Genomic DNA, 21027 nt, shown 5'->3' with positions numbered 1-21027 from the left:
TTCCCCTCATCAATTATCAATATTATGTCGACCAGAAGGATTGATACAGTCAAAACTGGTGTAATATATATACATAGTAATTTATATTAAAATATAAAAATAGTTTAAACCTAGCTAACGAGAAAACATGACATGAAAAAAAGAAGAATAAAAAAATAGGAAAATAATATATAATACAATCATGATACACAGTAAGTTATCAAGCTCGTAACTATGGTACTCGAAAAATGATTAATTCCTCGATCCAGGGACGGAGCCATGATGAAAAATTACCTGAGCCTGACTCCAACTTGCATTTCAGATTTAACTTTCTATGCTTCGCTTTTTTTCCAATAAAATTTCCACGATTATTAGAAGATGGAGACTCGTCATGTCCTCTCAATGCACACGCTTGCAAAATGAGCCACATAGTGCTTTCAATAGTTGCTGTAAGCCGTAATCTGTTATTTTGTTTTTCATCTGAAGACTATGCATTCAGTACTTTGTCAATATGACAATGATATTCATTAAATTATCAAGATATTCAACTGTCATATTATGTGGTGAAATATTATATCCTATATGCATAACAAAAGAGCATTTATCCCCATCATTAACTCGCTTTCAATATTTGAATTCATCTATTGTAAATGTAGGTTTTGGGGGTTGCTTATGTTCAAACAAGAAACATGAGAAACAAAAAACAACACCTTTCAAAGGAGAATATTCTAACCAAGTAAATTTTTTAAACCAATGACTTTGGAACCGTCGATTTTGATTTCCAAATTTGGCCGACGGGTACTCATTCTTAATAGGTTGATATGACTCAATCTTGATACAACTCGTCTAATTTCATCCATTTGATTAAAAAGATATATTTTCATATCGGAATACGTAATGCTATATCAAGTTTAAGAGAACTTACATCAACATCAATTCTAGGAAATTTGTTAGATTTTGAGCAGGGATATCAAATTTTTTTATTTAAATACCGAATCAAACCAATGTAACTATTTTAACTTGTTTATTAATATTAATTTATATTTTCTTATAAATTTTAAAATAGTTTAAAATTAAGAAATATAAAACATTATTATTATTTTAATTTTTATATTTTACCCTTATAAATAATTTGTATTATTAATTATATTGAAATAAATAAAAAAATAATGTATAATTATTATATAAATATTATTTATTTTAAAATTATATTTATATATAAATTTTTATACTTTTATTTATAATAAATAAATTTTATTTATATATTATAAAATAAATTAAGGGTGAGAGCAGGGTTTGATCACCTGATTGGGCTAAGAGTTATATGTCAAATATATATATATATAATGTTTTATTTTAACATTTTAATTTAGGTGGGACTGGAGCCTACCCTAGCCTATGCGTGGCTCCGCCCCTGCCTCAATCGATTGCACCAACTTTTCAAAATGATTCTAAAACATTATGAATGATACATATTAATATTTTAACGAAACAAGGTGTAGTAATGTACACATGGAATTTTTATTTTTTCTAATAAATATATATATATATATATTATTAAAAATAAACTACAATCGTTAATGTTAATTTAAGCTCCAACTCAACTCAAATTATTGTAGAAATTCTTTGTGAGTAGGGGGCGTTTGGCTGATGGTAAAGTCGGTCATGCCAATCAACCTACCCTACAATTCAAACGAAAAAAAAAACAGAGCCATGGATAATATATTAGGATGGTATTATTGTTGTGTGGGACTCTACCACTTGGCATTGCCACATAATGAAATACACTAGGAATTATTGATCAAAAGGAGAATAATTAATCAACTTTTTTTTTATTACAATTAATTAATATTGTTTTAGAATTAAATTACGTGTTTGATCAAATTGGTAATTAATTAATATTACAATTTTAAGGATCAAATGAATTAATTTATTACGATAAATAAAAATATCTAAATTATTTTTTTTTTAAATGAAAAACTAATATGAAAAAAATTACATAAATTATTTTCTTATTAAAAAAGTTCAGTCACATTTGATCAATATAGCATGCTTGAAACCAAACACATGTTCTCACACGTTTTAACTCCAATTATATTTTAAAGTTATTTTACCCAATAAAAAACACATAATTTTATTAAATTTCAGAGTTAAAATTGATATTTGAATACTCGATCTAAAATTGTTAAGAGCTAATTAAGTTACATACTTAATTAATCTAGATTTTATAATATAATTGTTTGAATGAATTTAAATAAATTATTTATTTTAATTAATAGTCATTAAACAAAAACTTAATCATTTGAACTAAGACATAAATATATTTTTTTTCTGTCATATTAAATAAATTAAGTTATAAATACTTTATATTTAAAATAAATTAGAATTCACTTAGTTCAGTCATAATTACACTTTTCATTTGTATTTAAATCAAATATTTTCGGTCATATTTCATAATTTAGACCAACTTTATTAAGACAATAAATTTTCAGTTAAGTGAGAAAAGTGTATAAAGAGTCTAAGATGTTATATTAAGTTTTAGTAAAAGGATTTTAATTTAATGGGTCCGTAAATTAAGTTAGGATATTTGTTTTTAAATTATAATCATTAAACAAAAAAAATAGTTATTATAAGTAACACTAGTATGAAATAGTGGACTTATTAATCCTTTAAGAACTTGTTTCATCTTAGCTTATTTGAATTTTATATTTTTGTAATTTTATTATTTTAAAAGTATATATTTTGAAATTATTTAGATTAAATTATTAAAATAATCAAATTAAATTTTTATAAAATAAAAAGAAAGGTATTTTATCAATTTACATATTAATTTTGTTAAAAAATAAGTAATACAATTACATATTTTTTGTTTAAAGGATAAAGATAGAACAATCATATATAAATTATATACTAAGACCGAACAAATCCGAAATTCAAACTGATTCAAATCCGAAATACAGATTAGCTATTTCAGATGAATTAGGTTCGGATTAGACCGAGTTTGAATTCGGATTATATTGAGTTTGAATTGTATTAAATTTGGATTAGATTAAAATTATCCATATTATAAAAAGAATAGATAAATTAATTAGACAATATTTCACCAAAATATTAGGATTATCCATATTATATAAAAAAAAATAGATAAGTTATACTGTATTATCAGTCATAATTTTTTTTTACCTAGACTGTTTTTCACCAAAATAGATATTTTTTATTTATTTTTATATTAGTTAGACTATAAAGATAGGGATCAATGTATTATTTTTTAGTTGATTAAAAATTAAAAAATTCTACTTTTTTTATTAAATTTTTAATCCAACTAAGATAAGAGGTATGGGTTGATGAATTATAAGTGGAAGTAACTAAAGACATATATTGAAGTAAAAAAATATTATTGAATTCTTAGAACTAGTTAAGGATTTTTTTTATTTTCAGGGAACTTTGTTGTCAATAATTATTATTTTTTTCTTTTCTTTGTGACCATCAAATTTATTTTTATTCAAATTAAATTATTTGAATTAAAAATATACTTTCATTAAATACATTACAAAATTAGAGAAGTTAGTTTTTAGTAAATGTAAATATAATAAATTTAGAATTATTACTGTATATAAAATAATACTTATAGATTGAAAGATTAATTATAAACAAGCAATGAGATAAAAAAATTGATGGAAACCATATACAATCCAATCATATAATTGATTTGGATTACAATTTAGATAAATATAAATAAATATAATGATTTGGGTTACCAATAATAATAAATAAAGTGCGTTTTAAACATTTATCCTCCCAGTATAAATAAATAAATAAATAAATAAATTGTAGAATTTGAAAGTGAAATATTTGTCGCGGTGGAGCCGGTTGTGTGCCGGTCAGCACGAAAAGTCACAGCTACTTTCTTTCTTTCTTAGATGGCTATCCGATGATGATGATGCCTTCATCTTCTTTACTTTACCCTTCCCTTATTATATATATATATATGCCTGTTTCCATGCATTTCTCAACAATTATATAAAGATATGGACCTATGCTAGTTGCCGGAGGAGGAAGAGGAGGAGATATTAACAACATCCAGAGCGAGGCTCGCCTGATTCCTTCCTAATTCAATGATGCCGACGGCGACGGGGAAGAGCAACCGGGGGAGAGGTACAGAGGAGGAGAAGAGCAACCGGGGGAAAGGGAAGTTCTCGCAGAAGCGTGCTTCGTCGTTTCACGGGGCGAGTTCTGCAAACATGGCCGCCGGCGCCGGAGATCAGATGATTCGGCCCAGGACGGTTCCGGATCTGCTTTCTGGGATCAGAGATCATCAGAAGAAAGGTGCAGCCTCTAATGATCAACTACGACTGTTGCCCAAATTGACCAAGTTGCTGCTCCACGTCACGATTCAGGGGAGTCTTGGCCCGGTGCAGGTGCTCATACCGCCGGAATCCACGGTTGGAGATCTAATTGCTGCCACGGTACGGCAATATGTGAAGGAAGGGAGGCGGCCGTTCTTGACTTCTCTTGATGCCTCCGCATTTGACCTCCATTATTCACAGTTCAGTTTAGAAAGTAAGAATTTTTATTTTAAAGTTTTTATTAATTTTAAATTAATTAATTTTTATGGGAATTAATTGCAGGTTTGGATAGAGATGAGAAGCTAATAGCTCTGGGATCCAGGAACTTCTTTCTTTGCATGAAGAGATCCGCCGCCTCCTCCGTCGAAGACGGCGGCAGCAGTGCGGCGGCGGCGGCGGTGGTGAGTTCATCAAGGTGTTCGGAAGAAGCCGGAAAACCTGCGAAGAACAATATTCCTCCATGGCTCAAGTTCATGGATTTTCTTATTTATCATAAGGGGGTTTAAGTTTAATAAAGATTATTTTGTAAATAACTTAAAATTTGCCGGTAGAAGAAGAAGAAGAACAATTTATTTTTTATTTTCTTTTAAAGTATAGAATATTATCAAATCTCTCCAGATCTCCAATTTCAACATAGGGGAGATACGGTGGAACTATAATTTATCAATTTCTATTTCTATGAAACTTATTTTATGTATATTGTGGTGTAACAAAGAGAGTATATAGTGTTATAAGATAGTTTTTTTCATCTTATTAATTAAACTTAGATAAAGAACTTTAAGAACAATTACAACCTTATCACTTTATCCTCTCTATATCATTATTTTAACAAATTAATCATTAGATTTAGATTAGATTAGATAACTATTACAAAAATATTAATATTCTGCCAGTTTCCCATATTGCGTAAAAGTGCAGGTGTTATAGAAATGTTATCGACTAAATAGATTCTTTTCGACTCTGACTTTCTCAATTCAGTCGTTGCTTTTCTTTCTGTTATTTCGAAATTAGCTGATTCAGCAATCCAATTAATTAAGAGAATTAAAAGATTTTTTTTCGGAAGCGATCCATCCTTCTTGAAACTATGATACATACAAATTTTGGTAGATAATATTTTTATTTTTATTTTTGGCCGAATTGCAAATTGTGACTCTATATTGGGGTCAATTGAGATATCGAACCTCAAAATTTGGGGCGGCTTATTGTTAAAATTATACAAACGAGGTTTGTTTTGAGAATTTTAAATGTCGTTAATGATTTAAAAGAATCGATAGTCAAAACTTAAATTCGTGTTGTTCGGCAATTAATTTATTAACATAAATTTTATATTTATTTATTTATAAATGACATATAAATCATAAATTATTGAATTTTGAAATAGTTATAATTTAGGAGATCCTTATTTATATAACTTTAACCATCCAATATAAAATATATATTCCATATCAATATAAACACTAAAATCCAATTTGGTAATTCAATCACTTTATCTATTCCAAAATGTAAGATATTACTTTATTTGAAAGTATTGATCTGTGCAAAATGTAAGATATTCCTTATTTTAAATATTATTTATTGATCTGGATGGATCTATATAAAAATTTAAAAATCCGACTTCAATCAGAAATTGTACTCAAAATCAAGTTCATAGTTTGCCTAATTACTATAAAAACGAAAAAGAAAAAGAAATATTTTAGTTGCCAAAAACAAAAAGTAAGACAGTTATATGATAAGAACCCTAGAACTTGTTTGTAAATTCCCTCTTATTTCCACCTTTCTTCTTCACTCTCTCTTTCTCTCTCTCTCTCTCTCTCTCTGCATAATCAAATGGAATTCTGGGGTAAGTTTCCGAATTCGCAACATCGTTCCCTGTGTTTACAGTTCTCACTATTTCTTCTTTGTATTGCTACGAGTCCACGATGAGTCATGCTTTGATCTTTTCCGAAACAACAGTTGATTCCCCATTTCAACTTAGGTCGAGGTTGAATTGACCATCAGATCAAAATTATATCTTGTGTATGAGTTGCATGCTATTGATTTACTCTAGATTGCTGTTTTGTTATGATTTTGGGGGATAAATTTTCCTTTTCCAAGCTAGATTTTCACTAGCATTTACTGGTTAATGGTTATAGGTGTTGAAGTTAAAGCTGGGAAGCCTTTTCAAGTCACTCTCCAAAAGGGTAAAGTTATACACATCTCACAGGTATATTCCCATGTTCTTTTCCTCTAATAAGCTTTTTCTTAGTTATGCCTAGCAAAATTCTCTCCATATTGGATTACAAATCAAATTGACTGTTTATATTATAGGCAGCACTAGGGGAGACGAAGGGAAAGGAAAATGAGTCTGTTCTCCTTCATGTGAAAATTGATGGCCAGAAGCTTGTACTGGGTACACTCATAAAAGAGAAAATACCTCAAGTGAACTTTGATCTGGTATTGCACAAAGAGTTTGAATTGTCACATGACTGGAAACATGGGGATGTTTATTTCTGTGGATATACTGGAGAGAGTCCATCTGCATATCCTTTTTAATTCTTTCATTGATAATTTTATCTTCCTTCTTATTTGTCTACATTGCATTTGTTTGATATCTTCTTTAGACCGATGATGTTGTATCACTTTCTCACTGTTATGGTCTGCCGATTTCAAATTTTCTTGATGGATTGAAATGGAAAGACAAGTATGTTTTTTGTTGATTGGTTTCTTTGACTACTATTTTTGCCTCTCTACTGAAGACTCAGACTCTGGTAAGTCTTACTTCTTTAGTTGTTTCTTTTTCTATTTTCTTTTGGGTTTTCTGAGATGCTTATTGGGTTATTTTGTTTGTTTATCATTTTACTAGATGATGACTCTGATGAGGAAGAACTTGCCCCAGTTCCTGTCACTCAGAATGGTCTCACATTTGCATACTAGCTGACTATTCTTATTATTATGTTAAAGGTGCATTAAGTCTTAATTTGCTGACAAGTTTCTGGTTCTGTAGAAGTTAAACCAACTGCAGACAAGGGTAAAGCCACCAAGCCGGAATCCTCTGCCAAGCCAAAGGTGACGTTTATTGAACCCAAGAAGAAGTCTGTGGAAAGTTCTGATGATGATGATGATGAAGTTGATGATTCTGATGATGATGATGAAGTTGATGGTTCTGATGAGGTAGTTATTATATTGTGTTGTGTTCATTGGTGAGCCGTGAATGTTAGATACTTCATTTTCACATTGGAGACCAAGAGCTTGTTTGATGTAGGATTTATTTTTTGAAACCCCTGTTAGATGAAAATGTGGATTACTTGAGATAAGTAACTAAAATATCCTTTGTATTTAATATTTCAATTGTTATAAAATATAAAGTAAAGGTAATTTGAGATTTTAATTGATGATTTTAATTGCTTGATTGATGATGGGATAAAGGGTTATTTGGATTAAATCATATCATCAAACAAGGCCCAAAGTTTAAACATTGTTAATTAAATAGTATTAAGGTTGTTCGTTTTCATACCCTCTTACCTGTTCTTATCATCAAACAAGGCCCAAAATCTGAATGCTTGCATGTTATACTTATATTGATTGTTTAATGTTGTTTCTTTGTGTTGGTATGATATTTAATGTGGATGCGGAACTTATATTATTTATCTGAATTTCTGCTCATGTTTTATTTATCTGTTTGGGTAGGACATGCCTGGTGCTTTGGATGGAAATGATGATGATTCTGAAGATGAAGATGACTCGAACAATGAGGATGACTCAGATGATGAAGAGGAAACACCAAATAAGGTCTGAAAATTGATGTTCTAGTGATTTTGAGTGTTTTAGGCTCTGCTCAAGTTTCCTTATCATATTAGTATTTTTATCTGAAGCCTGTTAATGATAAAAAGAGAGCGAATGAATCTGCAATGAAAACACCTGTCCAGGCTAAGAAAGCTAAAGGAGACACCCCTCAAAAGACAGGTATGGCACTTGGTCATTTTCCTTGTGTATAGATGTTAAAATTAAAAGTGTTTATTTTGAATTTTTCCGCGTCATGATCCATATTATTACGAGGATCATGATCTAGACTATAGTATGATTTTTGGTTTCATTTGATTTAGATATTTGTTTATGGATTATGATCCAAATTGTTTTCTATATGATTGTTATTCCTGGCAAACATTACAAATGTAATGTAGATATTTTTTTTTTCTAGATGCATAAACAACCCAAATTGTTCATTTGGAAGCATTTTTTTGGTCCCTGTGTAAATCCAGATTGGATGACATTTGAAAACTAAAAGTTTAAGTAGGATTCATAAATATATTTGCGGTTTCTCATCTGGATCCGGATCTAGATCCAAATACGCCCAATGTAAGGCTGAGCAAAGATCAGAATGGAGCTGGTAACCATAATTACTAATTTGTACTTTACCAAATGCAGATGGGAAGAAGGGGGTTCATGTAGCAACTCCTTACCCGTCCAAGCAAGCTGGAAAACCCACAACTGCTAATAACAGTGCAATGGCTCAGACCCCAAAATCCGAGGGCAAAGTTACCTGCAAATCCTGCTCTAGGTATCCCTTGTTTTAAAGGGGCATGTTTTCATTTCTTTTTTGCTGCTGGTCTCATCATAACTTGTTGTTTTGCATCAGGACATTCAACTCAGAAAATGCCCTACAGTCTCACACAAAGGCTAAGCACATTGGTATATAGAAGATAATGGAATACCCAAGTGGAGGGAAGGGCTAGATGTTTTTGGTTTTGTCACTTTCTTGGTCACCATTCCACAACCGTACTTGTTCTTTCTAGATAGGAAACCGACTATGCTATAAACTAGTAGTAGTAGTAGTAACAGTGAATTGTGAAACTTTCAAGTTAATGTGGTAAATGTGTGGATTTATTGAAGTAGTAAAATAAACTGGATCTTTTGTCTAAAATTTATTACTCAAAAAGTAAATATTATTTGATTTAAGAATTAGAGTAGCCCAATAACAATAATAATTAATTTATATGGAATGGATCGAGAACCTTTTAACAAGGCATTGAGGACTATCCCAATTCCACATACAATAATATATATAAAGAAATATCTCTTGATATTAATATTTCACATACAAAAAAGTTTATTTTACCAGTCATTTAAGTTACAAGTTTAAAATTTTAAATTATGACGTCACATAACAAAGAATTAGAGGTTGTTCAATTGTTAGAGAATGCTAGTACCAGGTCCGGGCCAGAGAGAAGCCATTGGGCTGAAACAACCTAACATTCTGGTCCAAACAATAAAAAATAAACACACCCGGTGGGACTCGAACCCACAATCGCCTGATTAGAAGTCAGACGCCTTATCCATTAGGCCACGGGTGCCACATGTTAAAATTTATTGATTTATTTTATAAGTAATAAATATTTTATTATTCATTTAAATTTATAATACTTTTTTATTTGAATTGATATTAGAATTTTAAGTATAAAAAAAACCTTTTTGACTGAACATTATAAAAAATATACTAAAAGAATGAATGAGATTATTTAAGAATTCAATTTGATAAAACCCAAGTTCTATAATCAATTAAGTGAAAGATACTTTGGTTCTCAAATTGAAAGTATAAAATAGTGGTTATTGACTTATTGTGCTAGATATACTAGCTAGTTTGTTCTCAAAACAAAAATATCAAGCATGGTTATGCAAATTAATGATAGAAGATGGCTTTCCTTAATAATAAAGAAAGATAATTAAGAATCAATGAGGAGATATCAAAATGCAAAATATATATAGAACTTCAATAAAATCTTAAACAATGTAATGTTATTGCAATAACTTCGCTCATCTAAGTCATCTTTCCGGTTAGAAGTTTTATATCTCTAACTCAAAAAATCTCTTAGATTAAGCTAGCGAATAATTTAGTTCCCCATATTTCCTAAAAAAAAATTGAATTAATTCAAATTAATATCAACCAAAAGAGCTGATCTTTTGCCTATGAATATTTGGATTATTTGAATAGAAATACTTTGATGATATAATTATGAGAGAATAATAAAAAATGACAGGTCATTTAAGAATTATTAGGTTACAAATCCCATACTTTATACTTACATTAAGTTTTTAATTTTTCGGTTCTCAGAATTAGGGATGGGTCGGTACGATATACCTTAATATTTTATCCATATCTTATACCTTACCTAAAATTTCGGTATGCAAAAAATGCATACCTTTACCTTACATTGATTTCGGTATACCTTGTTTCGATATACCTTAATTTCGGTATACAAAAAATTCATACTTTTACTTACTTTAATTTCGGTATACCTTATTTTCGATACGGTATCAATATTATACCTTTGATACCTAAAAAATATATTAATTTAAAAAAAAAATCAATCCTATCGGTAAGCTAGAAATTGCATATATGTAATAATATTTCAGTATAATTATATTATGATATTATTCAAAAATTATATTTCTATAATCAAATTAATTTCAAATCTATTTAATTATTTCCTTATAAGTATTATATATATATATTTATATATATATTAACTTATAAATATTATTTCGGTATTTCGGTATATCTCGATATACCAAAATTTTAAAAATCTCATACCTTTACCGTACCAATAATTACGGTATCGGTATCATGCCTTACCTTTTTTCGGTATATCTTAAAAGTCGATATTTTCGATATATTACGGTACGGTATTTTTGATATACCTTTAATATCGATAATTTTTCTCAAGTATATTAGTTAAATCTTATTTATTTTAATTTGTTAAATCTTATTTATTTTAATTTGGCAATTAGAACAAGAATTACAATCTAACAACAAAGATAATTAACGAGGGCGTCGCCGGACCCTTAAATAAAAAAAAATAAAAAAAATACTTTATACAGGATTTCAACCGGTGAATTTAATGGTGATGTTAAAACATTTAATAATTAGAGTATATTAATTTAGATATTATATGTTTTCAATATGATATACAAGTTTTTATTAATAGACTAGCTAGCCCAAACTTTAGGGCGCCTCGATCGTAGGTAGGGTTCAAAACATTAAGAAGCAGGAAAATCAAAAACTAATTAATTTGTTTGAGTCCCTCTTTTTCTTGATAAATTGAGAGAGCTAGTCAACATTATTTAAGACCTTTTTTGGATTAAATATGACATTTTAATTAGAAGAAGATTAATTAGGCAGTTCAAAGAGATTAGGTGGGAATGCAAATTCACTAAAAATGGTTAGGTTCCAAATATAATTCTCCTTCATTTATGTGAAAGGACAAATATATTTAAAATTAATTAAATAATGTTATATAGTAGTTAAGATAGTCCATATCTTTATCTGTAAAAAATTTAAACAATTGGATGGGTGATGCATGTAATGAGCTAATTAATATGCTCCACATATATATATATATATATATATATATATATATATATATATATATATATATATATATATATATATATATATATATATATATATATATATATATATATATATATATATTATAGCAAGTTTTGTGGAGGAGGAATTGAGAGTTCATTTCTCATCACTTTAAAGGTCGGTGAAAATAAATATATAAAAATACAATAAAAAATCATAAATCAAAGCAAATCAAATTTAGGATTCAATTGGAAATTAAGACCTAGCAATACCTCATAATAATTAAATTGCAAAATTTTACATATTTTATCAAATATTAATATAAGTCAATTTAATGTCTATAATATATAATAGACATAACTTATGTAATTCAATATATCATTTTAATACAATCTTTTTTTTTCTCTTATATTTTAACAAATATATATATATTTATTTGTTTAAATTAAAGAAGCTAACTATTTTGTCAAATATTAGAAATATAAAATGTCACAAAAATATAGGAAAGTAAAAAAGATAATTTAGAGAATCATGTCAAAAAGTTGAAAAAATAAGAGACGGATTGTTACCCCCAATTATTAAGTTAATTAGTTTAAGTAAAAGAGATAAAATGTGTCACAAGTTCGATTCTCATTTCTCACTTATAGTGTCTTAAGTTAAAGGATTGTGCTAACTTTAAAAAATAAAAATAAAATATTAAAAGAATAAGAACTTATAACAAAGATTGTGGACCTAAAATGAAAGTGTTAAAAAAGGAAGTTTCTTAACCTAAAATGTAAAAAAAATATTAAAGAAGCTAGTTATTTTGTCAAATATTAGAAACATAAAAGGTAAAAAAAAAAAAATAGGAAAGTAAAAAAGATAATTTAGAGAATCCTGCCAGAATGTTAAAAAAAAGTTAAAGATGGATGATTACCCCAATTATTAAGTTAGTTTAAGTAAAAGAGATCAGATGTGTCACAAGTTCGATTTTCACTCGTAGCGTCTTAAATTAAAGTTTGAGCTAATAACTTAAAAAAATAATAATAAAAAAATAAAATAAAAACTTATAACAAAGATTGTGGTCCTAAAATGAAAGTGTTAAAAAAGGAAGATTAAAATGGGAGAAAGCTCCATCTTAACATTTTTGGCATCTAAACATAATTAAAGTCTAACAAATTTTTAAATGTTACCATTATAATTGATAAACCCAAGTAGATAATTATAGCATATTCTAAACTAATGGCCACCTAGCTACATACATATGTTAAGACTGTTTCCTGATCTTTAAATCATACTGATCAAAATAAAGTTTGAATGAAGATCTTGTCAATGAATTGTACGATGGATTAAACACAATAGATAAGCTTTGTAAAAAATTGAGGTTGGGCTGTAATTGATAATTTGAAATATATAATTAATTAATTAGATGATAATAATTAATAATTAGTCAAATGAGGTAGGGTAGAAAGATTGAAAATTGACGTGCGAGGTGGCAACCAAGGAGTGTTATTATTGTTAGCAATGGTCTTAGGAGATAGAAAAATATGTGACAATAATCCAATTATAAAAAAACTAAACAAATAAAATAATCAGAAAAATCAAATGGGGGAAATAAGTAGTTGCCAACATATCTTTATTGGGTTGACATTTATGCCTCACCTATCTAGCTGTTTTATTTATTTATTTATTTATTTCTCTCCCTCTTAATTGCATGCTGATCATAGAATATATATATATATTTATTTATTTACTTTGTTGTTATATATTTAGAGAAAGAAAATTTATGTTTCCATTCATTCTAATCATATGAAAAAATCCTAATGGTGGCAAACTTGAATTACTCAAGCAAGGCATCCCATTAAATATGCCTAACCACAAATAATATTTCATTTTAATCCACAATTAATTTATAAGAGTGCAAGTGTTATAATACATTATTTAATTTACAAGCGCAATTTTTACCTTTCAAAACCTCGCCTTTACTAATAAATTTTTTTATTTTATTGATCAATTTTGTCGCAAACATTACAATTTAGTCATTCCCATTGATATTGTCAACATATCAGAAAAAACTCAATCAAGATAATTATGTTCTGTGTAAGACAAAGTATCATTAATTCATATTGTTATTTCACTAGCTAGTTTTATGACATGTTTGATATAATCGATTGATTTTCACCAGCACCAATCCCTACATTTGAAGCAGCAAATGAATTGATAATCATCAATGATAATATTAACTCACTTCCCCTTAATGGTTGTTGGTCTTCATAATATAAAGGATATCATTTTTACTGTTTAGAGATTTAAACATATATATATATATATTTAAACATACATATATATATAGTTCGATCCTATTATGTGTTGACTTGAGTTTTCGTTTTTCTTTATTGTCATTTCATGATATTAAGTATAATTGGCATATCTGACTCTCTTATGGGATTATTATCACGACTCGTTTTCTAATTAGTTTTTAAAATCATTTCATTGTTTAGAAAAGAAAACATTAACGGCGGTTATACATTACTGTCTCTATTGAGGAACCGGACAACTGACTTTTCATTTTTTTCCGAAAAAATGGTAAAATTTTAAGATAACCCTAACTAACTAATTAAGTGCATATATCTGGCACATCTAATTTATTCACTCACCCTTGGTACCTTATACCTCAAATTGTATTGGTGATCATAAGTATGTAATTATCTCCTCAGCAACACAAAAATTAATATAGAGTAATCAAATATATAGATTTTTCACACGTTTAGTAAAAAGAAATTGCAATTGCTCTTTTATATGGATACCTCTTAATTAAATGTATATTTCAATGATTTTGTATAAGTTTTTTATTAGTTTTGTCATATATGCAGTTGATTACCAATTTGGTTGATGACAATTTTTACATTCACTCAAAATATTTGATTGAGAAAATCTTGACATCATTTATTTGGCATTCCGTATTGTCGTTCATTATTATGAAACTCAAAATAGTCGTTGGATGGTTGGATTTCTTCATTAAAATTATTATTTTAATAATTTGGTTATATCTAAATATTAATTTTTATTATTTTGTATTTTTATAATTTAATTATATATAACATTTTATTAAATTAAATGAGAATGAATATTTTATAAAAATAACAATTCTATATTGTTTATCGTTCAAATTCATTTTTGTAAGAAATATAAAGAAAATAAAAAAATGAATTTGTCCACATCATACCACGTACAATATATGTGAAATTAGACTCCCCAAGTCCAAAGTCAATCATCTTTCCTTAGATGTTATTCCCTAAAATAATATGATTTGTGCTATCAACATTATAACTGGTCAAATAAGATCAGTTACAAATAATTGTCAGAATAATGAATAAATGTTAACAAAGTATAATCTTTCTTTATTCCTCCAATTATTAGGTGCATGTGTACCGTTGTTTTCCGTACTGTAAATAATGGAATGTTTTTTTTTACCTTTTATAGAATAGAAAAGGAGTAAAAATATGCCTTGTTTGTATTCTCAATATATTTTTTTAGGGTGGATTGATTGTTATCCTTAACCATAATTAGGGTTTGTGTAACTTTGATTTTTAACCTTCTCACTTTTAGAATTTTAATAAAATGGTTCTAACCGTTTTAAAAAAAATTCAATATACATATTTAAAACTTAAGTGCACAAATTAAATCCCCTTAAATTAAGGTCTCTAAGAAAAAACTGATCAAATAAGTAATTAAATAACGTTACATAATAAATTAAAAGTAGTGCCAGGGATAATAAGTTCACGTAGAGATAGCTAGTGGTTTTAATTGTTTGAACGTGTCCACATGTATAATGATCAATTAATCATTGTGCGAGAGATACTTCAAAATAAAATAAAAAAGAGTTGTAATATCAATAATGACTACACCCACCTGATAAAACCGTGTTCTTCAAAATGTCTATCAATTAAATATCACAATTAGACAAATATTAGGGCGTCTAATTTATATTACCCACCTTCGATAACACGGTTTAATTTATTTGAGAGATTTTCTTCTTACAGTCTTTGTCATAAAATAATTATATAACACAAGTTGGTAATTAAATTTCAAAAATATTATCATATATATAAGCTACGACTCATTTTTGTTAGGTATTTTAATTGTTAGTGGATGATGGAAAAGGAAATTAAAATCAAATAAGAAACAGTTTTCAGCCAAATAAAATATGAAACACATTAATTATAATGTCCCGGATGTTATCTTTGCAAATATCATATGGCATTATTTGTATGGCTCTGCTATATATCTTTACAAATAATTAATAACATATGGCTTAAAAGGAATGGTACTGTTTGTGACAATCTGGATAAGAATTAACTACAAACAACAATATTTGGTGAAATATCAATACAAATACTTTCTTTTTTTTAATAAGAGACTCGTTTTTAAGTAGTATTGAAAAATAAAAGATGAAAAATGCACCACTAACGTAAATTTTCATAACAAGTTTAAAGTTTTAAAACTTGATCAAAGTTAAGGTAATCAAATGATGCCATATTAGTTTTTTTTTTTTCCGAAAACATGGGATCTTATATATTAATGTCGTCTTTATTTAAATTGAAGTATGCTTTTTGATTCGTTATTGTTAGATTTACTCTTACAAAAATAAAATGAGAGCTAGATATATAGTGACAAGCTATTTAATTTATAAATTTATTTTTTTCTGAAATTAAATTGCTTGGGTTAGGTGACCGATAATTTAGTTTAATTAAATCGCCATCCACTTGTCATGATTGCAAAAGATTGGTGAAAAGGCCAGGAAGAAACAAAGAAAATAACAAGAAAGGTTATGACCAGAAGCTAGCTCTAGCTAGCTTTGAAAGAAGAAATACTTTGACGTTTATATATAGATAAATACAATTTCTTTTAAACAATTACAACAAATTGTATAATTAAGGAGCTAGAGTTCGTCCTTAAAAACACAAAACACAATTTTACATACAAAATAATATATATATAATATCATTGACATGCACTATTAGTATACTGCTAACAAGGGAATATTAATTAAACAGAAATCAAAACATATATATATATATATATATATGCTACATAATAATTTTATGTAATATTGTGCATATAATTATGGACTTACTTGGGGTAGAAAAAAACAGTATCAATCAAGAGAGTAACAGACTTGCTTGAACGTGGCGACGTTGTCTTCAAATAAAGGAATGAAAGCGTCAATGCTACCGTCTCCAATGAAGGAGGGAACGAGGAACATCATCCCTTCGGTCGGAAAGAAAGTTGGTATGAACATGTAAGGGCTGCCTGTCCCAAAGTCTAGGTCATAGAATGGGAACCTTAGCCAGCTGTCCACCTCCAAGTTTGGGCTCAATATGGACTTGTCCATCTGAGCAGTCGTGACAAGCCCTTCTTCTTCCGCCTTGTAGCTAGCGAAATCAATGAACGACCTGAAATAGTTATTATTCACTTTTGCAACCGCGTCTTGTATTAACTTAGCCGCAAACGGCAATGGCTGGTGCAATAGTTCCTTCACCTTGGTACTAGGGAAGGCCCATAGCACCAAATTACCAAAATATTCATTAGGAACCCTAGGGCCGGTTAGCCTCCCACGCCCGTTAACCGAGATTCGAATACCGGTGGTTTCGAATCCGCTGAGGGAACGTGCTTTCGTTACTGATCGCCAGAGATGAGCGAGTAGGCTCACGAAAGTGGTGTAGGGTTTCGCTGAGGAGGAGGAGGTTTTGAGTTTGAGTTTGTTGAGAAACTCTTTAGTGAAATGGACCTTATGCACAACAATATTATTATTATTACTTATAATAATATCATTCTCAATGGGTGCACTTACTTTTTTGGCAACTTTGCTAGAAAACTCAACCTCTCTATGATCAAACTCAAAAATGGGAGGTTCTCTTGGAGAGAAGATAGTTCGGTCATGAAATGGGATTGGAGAGATATCAATCCCTTGACTAGCCTGTCCCCACGCCACTAAAAAGTTGCTGGTTGATTGGCCATCCGCGACATGGTGATGGGCCGTGAAGCCAACCACTAATGAGCCACATGTGAACCTGGTGACTTGAACTTGAACCAAAGCCTCGGGATCTTTAAGGCTAGGGTGGAGGTTAAGAATGGATGCGGATGGTTTCAATGGCATGACCTGGTCGAGGCTATTTTCAACAGTAGCCTCGACAAAGGTCACGCCTTCGTCGTTGAGGAAAATAACCTTCTCCCCGTTTTCATTCTTACCTAGCCTTCCCGCCCATTCTCTATAGACCGCCAGGGCTTTTTGAAGGCCGAGTTCTAGCGTGGCTGTAGTGGGGCTGGGCTTGCGGTAGGCATAGATGACGGCAATGTGACAATCATACGTGACCTTATCGAACACACTCAAGGGAATTATGTGTTTGGTTGAAGGTGGTTTTCCTTCGTAGGTTGGCTTGATGATTCTTGTGCTCTCTCTTCTCACCTTCATGGTTATGGGATTTTCTTTTTTCTTTTTTTTAGCTGCTTTTGGCTGTTTGGATGAGCACACCTTATGTTGGTTTGAGTTTTATCCTCACATAAGATGTATATATATATAAACTTAACAGCCTGCATTGAGTCGATCTTCAAGTTTGGAGAGAGAGTTGTTTATATGTCCACATTCATTTTTCATTAAATATTATAATATTATTTATTTAATTCAATGAATTTGTATCATTATAACTTTTTTTTAGCAATTATTGTCCCATTCATTTTAGTAAATAATAATAATAATAATAATAAACACTATAACTTATTTTTGTTTAATGGTGAAAATTTTTCACAAATTCAAGATTTGCACTCTTATTTCCTGATAAAAGAAAGATAATTTATTCATTTTTAATATAAATTAATTTTAAAAAATAAATTATTTTCTAATTATTATGAGATTAATTAATACATATTTGGACAGCTTGCAATACTCCATGGAAAGAGGGAGAGAGGAATCAAGGAATGTGCTTTACTAATTTGACTTTTAAAACATTGATTCACAGCAAAATAAAAAATAAGTAAATAACACTATAATGGATATAAAAATGTATGTATATTTAAAAACATTTTATTTATTTATTCACAATTATGATTATTTTACTTTAAGAGGATTTATTAGAAACGACATTTATCACTTAATCTAATGAATTAAAAACACTTATATATATAAATAAACAATAACTCATTTTAAAAAATAGAACAAAAATTGAGTATAAACTCAAAACACTACGTAAATAAATTTATATTTAATTAAATTATATTTTAAAATATTGTTTTATCAACACTAACATAAAAAAATATTTTTTACAAATTTAAAGACATTATATTCTCAAATTCCAGTTCCAATTCCAATTTCATATATGTTTTACAATTTTAAAGTAGTCCCAAATACAAATTATAAGTGTGTTATTGATTGACACCACTAGCATTATAATAATAATTAAAATTGATGAGAAGTTAAAACATGAGATTAATAGATTAAAATAAGAGATAAAAAAATATTTTTATTAGAATTTACATATAATAATATCAGTATTACTCCGTACTTTTTTTTTTATTTCATGTCATGTTTTTGTTGTTTTGTTTAAACGATTTATGTAATTTTTAATATATATAGACCTTTTAAAAAAATAAAATATTTGCATTGATCAATTTAAAAAATAATTTTCAGTTAGATGAATTTTCATTCTTAATTGTTTTTTTTATTATTGTCTTGTTTATGATTATTTTAATATAATTAATCTTAAATTTTGTTTAAAAAAATAAAATATTTGCATTAATCAATTTAAAAAATAATTTTCAGTTAGATGAATTTTCATTCTTAACTGATTTTTTTGTTATTATTGTCTTGTTTATGATTATTTTAATATAATTAATCTTAAATTTTGTCAAATTTAATTTTCTGCTTAAAAACCAATTTATGTTTTCAAAATATGGATTATTTAGAAGAGTTGGTGCTCATGAGGTTAGCTATATATCACTGTTGTTAATATACAATAGTCGGTATTTAAGAAATCAAAATTGAATTCTTATTTAAAATATTTTAAATTGAAATAAAATTTATAGTTATAAAGAGAATTTTGTACGTTACCACCAAAGAATAGATGAATGGACAAATTAATTTTGTCTACAAAAAATATAATTTTAACTTGAGAACATTAATTAATTTTTATTTTATTTATATGACAAGCACTTATATTTTTTTTTATAAATATATAATTTTAACCAACTTTCTTAAACATTAATTAATAACTAGATAATTTTAGTTTTTATTATAATGTGATCATCATATATATATATATATATATATATATATATATATATATATATATATATATATATATATATATATATATATAACCATAATGTAGATAATTTTATTTTTTTTAATATATCTAGTATATTCTGAATCAAACTAATTTGTAATACTATGCACTACATATGTTTTATAATATAAATCAATATTCAAAAATACAAAAATATTACAATTGTTGACGTATCTATATATATATATATATAATGATGCTTAATTTTTAAAGTGTCCGGATTGCCGGGTCGAGAGCTGTGGTTAATTTGGATACTTGGGTCGGATTGTGGGTTGACCCGCCTTTAAATTTAAAAACGGTTAAAAATAAAATTAAAAATGCTAGAGGTATGTTTCGAACTTGCAACCTAACAAAATAAGTACAACTCTTTAACCAACTAGGCTACAAAGACTTTATATTTTAAATTCAACACCAAATTTGATAAACGCGGGACGTTTTAATATTAATATAAGTTCAACTTTTTAACTAACTAATCTATATATATATAATGATGCTTAATTTTTAAAGTGTCCGGATTGCCGGGTCGAGAGCTGTGGTTAATTTGGATACTTGAGTCGGATTGTGGGTTGACCCGCCTTTAAATTTAAAACAGTTAAAAATAAAATTAAAAATGCTAGATTTATATTATTAATCGTGCAAATGCACGGGCTAAATGCTAGTTACAAGAAATAATATATATCAATTTGTATACAACTAGACATGAATTGTTATGAAAATTATATATATTAAAAATATGAATCTTAATATATAAATAGGTGTTCTAACATTTTTTTCCATGTATATATAATATATAAATATAGTTAATGAATTACATAATTTTATTTATTTAAATAATAGATAAATTATTTTAAATTTGTAAATATAAAATTACTTTATTATTATGTAAAATTTTAAATCAGTAATAAAACTGATGTAGTTTAATAGATCAAATATATCTAGTTAGGCTAGCTAGAGTGCCCGCCATAAATCCTGGCCATTCGAATCAAATAATTATAAGGTTAAGATTGTAAATAATATAATTATTAGGGAGGCAGCA

At 28.0% G+C, this 21027-nt stretch overlaps 3 protein-coding genes and 1 non-coding gene across 4 annotated transcripts; 2 read left to right on the top strand and 2 right to left on the bottom strand.

The window, feature by feature from the left end:
- Positions 1-3975: 3975 nt before the first annotated feature.
- Positions 3976-5078, top strand: LOC124927127. The gene is made up of 2 exons (XM_047467481.1): positions 3976-4539; positions 4608-5078. The coding sequence occupies exons 1-2, from the start codon at positions 4095-4097 to the stop codon at positions 4829-4831; spliced, it is 669 nt and encodes a 222-aa protein (XP_047323437.1). The 5' UTR covers positions 3976-4094; the 3' UTR covers positions 4832-5078.
- A 933-nt stretch (positions 5079-6011) lies between these two features.
- Positions 6012-9194, top strand: LOC124926191 (histone deacetylase HDT1-like). The gene is made up of 10 exons (XM_047466374.1): positions 6012-6165; positions 6458-6528; positions 6633-6844; positions 7056-7072; positions 7168-7218; positions 7309-7475; positions 7992-8093; positions 8177-8267; positions 8730-8862; positions 8941-9194. The coding sequence occupies exons 1-10, from the start codon at positions 6153-6155 to the stop codon at positions 8999-9001; spliced, it is 918 nt and encodes a 305-aa protein (XP_047322330.1). The 5' UTR covers positions 6012-6152; the 3' UTR covers positions 9002-9194.
- A 388-nt stretch (positions 9195-9582) lies between these two features.
- On the bottom strand, positions 9583-9655 carry TRNAR-UCU. Its single transcript has one exon. It is a non-coding gene; the product is annotated as a tRNA-Arg (tRNA).
- A 6946-nt stretch (positions 9656-16601) lies between these two features.
- Positions 16602-18220, bottom strand: LOC124927163 (agmatine coumaroyltransferase-2-like). Its single transcript, XM_047467525.1, has one exon. It carries the CDS (start codon positions 18122-18124, stop codon positions 16808-16810), a length of 1317 nt encoding a protein of 438 aa, XP_047323481.1. The 5' UTR covers positions 18125-18220; the 3' UTR covers positions 16602-16807.
- Between the last annotated feature and the right edge of the window lie 2807 nt (positions 18221-21027).

The sequence above is a fragment of the Impatiens glandulifera genome, chromosome 2, assembly GCF_907164915.1.
Source record: "Impatiens glandulifera chromosome 2, dImpGla2.1, whole genome shotgun sequence".
Lineage (NCBI taxonomy): Eukaryota > Viridiplantae > Streptophyta > Magnoliopsida > Ericales > Balsaminaceae > Impatiens > Impatiens glandulifera.
Note: the sequence above shows the minus strand (reverse complement) of the source record. Positions and strands in the feature narration are given on the sequence as shown.